The sequence below is a fragment of the Condylura cristata genome, unplaced genomic scaffold (genome assembly GCF_000260355.1).
Source record: "Condylura cristata isolate star-nosed mole 26May11 unplaced genomic scaffold, ConCri1.0 scaffold00005, whole genome shotgun sequence".
NCBI lineage: Eukaryota > Metazoa > Chordata > Mammalia > Eulipotyphla > Talpidae > Condylura > Condylura cristata.
Genome location: NW_004567106.1, coordinates 30,131,512 through 30,137,006, shown reverse-complemented (window position 1 = coordinate 30,137,006; position 5,495 = coordinate 30,131,512). Strand labels below are relative to the sequence as shown.

Below are 5,495 nucleotides of genomic sequence, written 5' to 3'. Positions count from 1 at the left end.
AGAATGGGCAGGTTTGGGGGTTCAGGGTGTCCCTCTCCTTTCCCGGTAACACTTTCTCCTCGGGATGTGGAGAGAGAACCGGGAGACCTAACACATCACCCTAGACAGGCAGCAATTTAGTGAATCACCACATAAGAGGAGTGGTGGCCCCACAGTCCATATTCCTAGCCCTAGACAGATGGTTCCTTTCTCCAGTTACCCTGGGTAATTTTTCTCTGAAGACCCCTTTTCTCCATAGTCTTAATATCACATCATAAATTATACACACAGGTTAGAACGAAACAAAAGGTTTTATTAAGCACATAGCGAGCACAAGTTATTTTCTGTGGCTATATGGTGGGTACACAAGCATGTCACTCAGCCCTGCCTGACTCAGTCTAACAAGCAAGGCAGCCTCACAAGCCTCCCTCATTTCCCTCACAACCATGCCCAACCTCTTCCTGAGCAGCTAACAGAAGAGAGGATTCTGCAGAAGTCCTGACACTTCTCTCCCTCAGCAACTTCTCCCCTGCCACCACACACACACAAACATTTCTGTCTTTGCTTTATAGAAACCATCCCCTTCATGGTTTCCTCAGAAACTTCATATACGCTCCATACACCGTCATCCTTAAGGTCCATTTTCTTTACTTTACCTCATTTTGACCCCTGCCCCTCACTCTTCCCAGGCACAGGTTCTCGGGGTCTCCATGTTTTCTGTGACACCCGCCTCCCTCTTCCAGCTGATATCCCACCATGAGCATTTCTAAAATCTATTCCCATACAATGTCTCTCCAGACAAATGCAAAGGGGCATCTACCCAGATAAACACATTTGGGGAAGAGTTGAGAGCTATATGTTCCCTGGATTAAAGTGTGGCCCAAGAAAGAAAGCGTGCCGATAGGCTTGCTATGACTGGCCAAGCCTTTGTTAAGAGACACACAAGGGAAGAGGGACTGTTGGATCTTCCAAGCCTGCAGGGATACCTCGTGGGAGGGACACAGGAGGGAATACAGGTCAGGCAACACGGTTCTCACTCCAGCTCTGACACCACCTTTCCGTATGTCCATGGGCAAATCCCTAACTCAGTAACTTCAAAGAGCTTTTTTTTAGATTCCTTTAGGGAAATAACCTCAATACTCAACTTGTACAAAATCTTTTACTTTTCATAATACTTTCATATCAATGATTTTGTGCTCCTAGAAATTTCTTATAGATTCTTAAATTAGGTCTCTTCCTAATCCTAATCTCATGTTCCCTGCCTCACAGAAAAGAAATATGACTCACCCAAGGTCCCCCAGTCATTCAGTAGCAGGGCTGAGACTAGCTCTGAGGCCCCCTGACTCTCGCTGAGCCGCTACATCCAGCTCTTTAGGATGTGCACAATGGTATAGATTTGGGGGGAAAGAGAGGCTGTCAGGTGCCAAGACATGGAACCAGGTCATCCTTAAGGAAAGGGCACCTTTCTCTAATTGGTTTAACTTGCACAATGGTAACTTATGTCTTAGCATCAGTCCTGACTCCCAGCTGCCCCTCTTCTGTGTCAGTCATGACTGACCAGGTCCAGGGCAAGTTTGTCAAATAAAATGTACCCAGCAAATTTAATTTCAAAAAGTAATAAATACTTCTTTATGATAAGTATATCTTACGCAATTGAGAACATATTTATTCATTTAAAGGTTCTCTTGTTTATCTGAATGTCAATGAAATGGGCATCCTGTATATGAAGCTGTGAAATCAGCCAATTGTAGTCTGGTAATAGTGCTCAGATGGACTTATTTCAGCTCTTGAAAGCCAGCTGTTAAATTTTTAAGAATTTTGTGAGCCAGTTGTTAAATCACGAGGCGCTTGAAATCAGTTGGGGTAGAAATAATTATATCTTGGAAATTGGCAACTGCCACAAATCATGCACCCATCCAATTTCTTGTTTTGCTTTTCTTTTAGAACTGGTTGTGAAACACTTACCCACACCCCACTCTCTAGAGGCTTCCTTGTCTGTAACTCTGGGCGAAAGCTCTCAGAACATGATCCTGAGCACTCTCCAATCACAGGGGAGTTGGGTAACATCTGAGACGAGCTGTCAGGCTTAGTAAAACAGAAAATGGAAGATTCTACACCAGGATCCCAGAACTAAGTGTGATGGAAACTTCGAATTCCAACACATGGATATTAAAATCTCAGAATTCCCAAAGATGGATCGTTAGTTCTAAAGCAGGGCAGCTAGGCACTATTCTTTCCTAAGCCCGCTCTAGCAGACAGATGGGCTGAGCCCGGCTGGGCCTTGGGGGGACCCCCATCTCAGGGTCCAGGCTTCTTGCGCGCCACAATGAAGCAGACCCCGGTGTTGGGTGCGCTGGAAGCCGAGTAGCTCTTGGAGCTGTGCAGGAACTGCTTGATGTCAAAGCCGGCGTCCAGGACAGCCTGCTCCACCTCTTCCTTCTCCAGGGCCACACAGGAGAACTCACGCTTCCCCACCATGTAGGTCGAGAGGCGAAGCGTGACTGTGGTCACCAGGTGGCCGCCGGGCTTGAGCAGCGAGGCCAGGTTGCGCAGCGCAGCCCGGTAGGCATCCAGGCTGCAGCAGGCACACTCCATGGCCAGCAGGGTGAGCACACAGTCGGCCGGGGGCAGCTGCACCGGGGTCAGCGGGTTGCTGAGGTTGGCATCACACTTAAGCACTCGCTTCACCACCGCACGCAGCTTCTCCTCCTTCTCCTTCCACCGGTCACTGCAGAGAAAGGCAGGACTTAGCATGGGAAGGCCCCAGAGGGAACGCTCAGCCCACCTCAACCAGAGTGGTGATCTCGTGAGCAAAAATGATTGCTGTCCCCAAGTCCCTCCGTTGCCCGAGGGCAGGCTCTGCTCCAATCCGGGCTTGAGTTTCCCTCTCCAGCAGGAAAATGAGGTGGAGGAAGTGGATCAGGTTGACATCCCTCTCTGACTCCATGTTAGTTCCCTTCCCTTGATCCCTCAGGTAAATAAGGAGTCTGGGCTGGATTAGGCATTCAACCAACATGGGTGAATTAAAAGAGCAGCCACAGATGTAGCTATCTTAAAAATATAACATGAAGTGATGAAAAGCACGTCTTAGAAAATAACATAAAACTGAAAAATAGTCTTAAGATAGCATACATATATGGTAAATGAATTTTTTAAAAGATTTATCTATTTATTCATACAGAAATGGGTTACAGGCCAGAGGTAGGGGTGGTGAAGGAGTTGGGAGCAGAGACAGAGACAGAGACAGAGTTGGGAGCAGAACAGGCAGATAGTGGAGGTATACTGCTGAGGGGAGCAGCAGGTGGGGCGGGAGAGGTCAGCGTGCCATGTGGGTCACCTCCGGGGTGGGGATCGAACTCCAATGGAAGCGGCAACGGCCAGCTTGCAATGCTGTGTCCTAATCCTTTGCACCACCAGGGAGGGCCAAATATGGTAAACTAATTTTTTAAAGCAAGAGAATCAAAATCAAGTAAATGAGTGCAGGGGAGAAACACATGTCAGTCTATCACATCTGAGCACTCCGGTTGGGTGGTGAGTTCGTGCCACCAAATGTAATAGTCACACAGTCTGCTGTGCCAGGCAGAGTTGAACTTGATTATACAGGACCTAAGGAAAGATAGATACAAGGAAGGGAGGAAGGAAGAAAAAGACCCTACCACCTGGACCTCAGTGGGTATATCTCACTATATTCCATCTCAATGCAGTCCTGACATTAGGCACTTGCCCCCCAAATTGCTACCGTCATGAAACTTGGGGCCCATCTACAGACCCAAAGCATCTCATCCATCCTTGAGGGGCCCATTATACTAAAAATGTCAAGGTCAATGAGAGGGCAGAGAACCCTGTGAAGGAGGGTTGCCAGCTAGCTCTGTCCCCAGAGCCCTACCTGTTCCCTTCCAGCTCACAGGCATACTTCACCGCTGGGGTCCAATCATAAGCCCCTGGATCCTTCTTCAGCCACTTGTTCAGCTCCTCCCGGTTGCGGTCAGTGAAGTCAGACATAGTGATGTCTTTGAAGACCTCACAGGCAGCAAGCAGTTGGTAGATGGTAGGGCCTGAGCCAACGTCAATCAGCGTGTCTCCTTGGAGGCCACCTGAGGGAGGGAGAGAGCTCATGGACCGACAAAGAACCATGGAGAGGAATGAGGCCTGAAACAGACACTCGGACCCCACCAATCACGCCCATGAGCCTTTTGACACTGGGCTGACACTTGCAGTCTGAGGTCCTCACCATGCTCAATGATGTCTGGGCATTCATTTCTATTAGACGCCTCGGAAAGCTCCTGTGTAGTGACCACTGTCTTTATTTCCCATTTCATGATTAGGGGTCAGACAATTAGCACAATATCTTTCAGACAAGAGCATAACCAACACCCTCCTAGGCCAAGAACAGGAGCCTACGTCCTGATCTGACAAAGATTCTGGCTGTAAGGTTTAGAGAAGTCATCCTGAGGTGATACCCTTCAGGTTCAAGTCTGACTGGGAGGCATCCTGATATGCAGGATGGCTCCCTCTGGGGAGAGGAGTGGGTAGAAACAGGAAGCCAGAACTGAGAGCGAGATGAGTTGGGAAGATAGTTGAGGGTGGCCTGGAAGCTGGAATGAAGCATAACTTCCAACATTCCACCCGGAGCCCGGGCTTAGGGCCATCTCTCAGCCTTTGGGGTCACTCTCGGCCATACTCCTCTCTGATTTCTGCCTTCCCAACCTTCCCATTCCGCCAGGCTCAGCCTCTTAACTCCCTACTGCTCTCCTTACCAGGAGACTCACCTGACTGTTTTCCTTCCAAGCCCCCAGAGTGAGGACAAGGGAGGACATGACAGAATGACCATGTCACCATTGCAAAGCCAGCAGATGCCATTTCACAGTTCAGTTGAGGCCCTGGCAGTCTGAGGTGCCCACCCAGTTCCCCCACCTCCCCAGGCAGGACTTTTGCAGGCCCTACTTACAACCACATCTGGTATGACCCAGCCCTGACCCCATCAAAATACCACTGCTTGCCCTCAGCCTTCTCAAGGTCTCTGGAGGCCTGCACAAAGGCAGGGCTCGTCATGGCCACATCAAGGTCCTCCTGCCACACCCCAGAGATGAAGGGGCTAGTGGACAGCATGTGGGAACCGAAAGGTGCTGTTTTCTCCCCTGCATTTCTTAGTCCCTGCTCTGGCCTGTAGCTTGGAGCTCGGGAGAGACAGTCCCTGTAAAACATCTACCAAAGAGAAGGGCAGGGTCCCCATGGCCCCCACCTCAACTTCCACCCCGTGCAGACTTCCACCAACTGGCCATCCTGAACACCCCATCCCTCATCCAGGTCCCTGGAGCGAGGCTCAGATTGCTGCAGTGGACAAGGGCGCCCCTCTGCTCACCAGGGCCGAAGGTCTTGTGGAGACACTCCAGGTTAAACTTGAGCATCTCGGCCTCGGGCGAGGGGCCACCTTCGAAGCTGTAGTAGGTGGTCAGGTAGTCCCTGGGCATAAAGTGCTTCTGGTACTCATCGCCTCCTGTGAAGCTGCGCTCCAT

The 5,495-nt window shown here is 50.0% G+C and overlaps 1 protein-coding gene across 1 annotated transcript; it reads right to left on the bottom strand.

Annotated features, from left to right (window-relative positions):
• Positions 1 to 271: 271 nt before the first annotated feature.
• Positions 272 to 5,495, bottom strand: LOC101634526 (indolethylamine N-methyltransferase). Its single transcript, XM_004676826.2, has 3 exons — positions 5,342 to 5,495; positions 3,866 to 4,073; positions 272 to 2,707 (listed from the first exon to the last, which is right to left on the bottom strand). Exons 1-3 carry the CDS (start codon positions 5,493 to 5,495, stop codon positions 2,278 to 2,280), a joined length of 792 nt encoding a protein of 263 aa, XP_004676883.1. The 3' UTR covers positions 272 to 2,277.

Excerpts from the sequence above, each read along its gene's own strand:
- LOC101634526 (XM_004676826.2), bottom strand. The coding sequence starts at position 5,495 with ATGGAGCGCAGCTTCACAGGAGGCGATGAGTACCAGAAGCACTTTATG. Across the intron at positions 4,074-5,341 it reads CCACAAGACCTTCGGCCCTG|GTGGCCTCCAAGGAGACACG; the intron begins GTGAGCAGAGGG and ends TCCCTCCCTCAG. Across the intron at positions 2,708-3,865 it reads TGTGAGCTGGAAGGGAACAG|TGACCGGTGGAAGGAGAAGG; the intron begins GTAGGGCTCTGG and ends CTTTCTCTGCAG.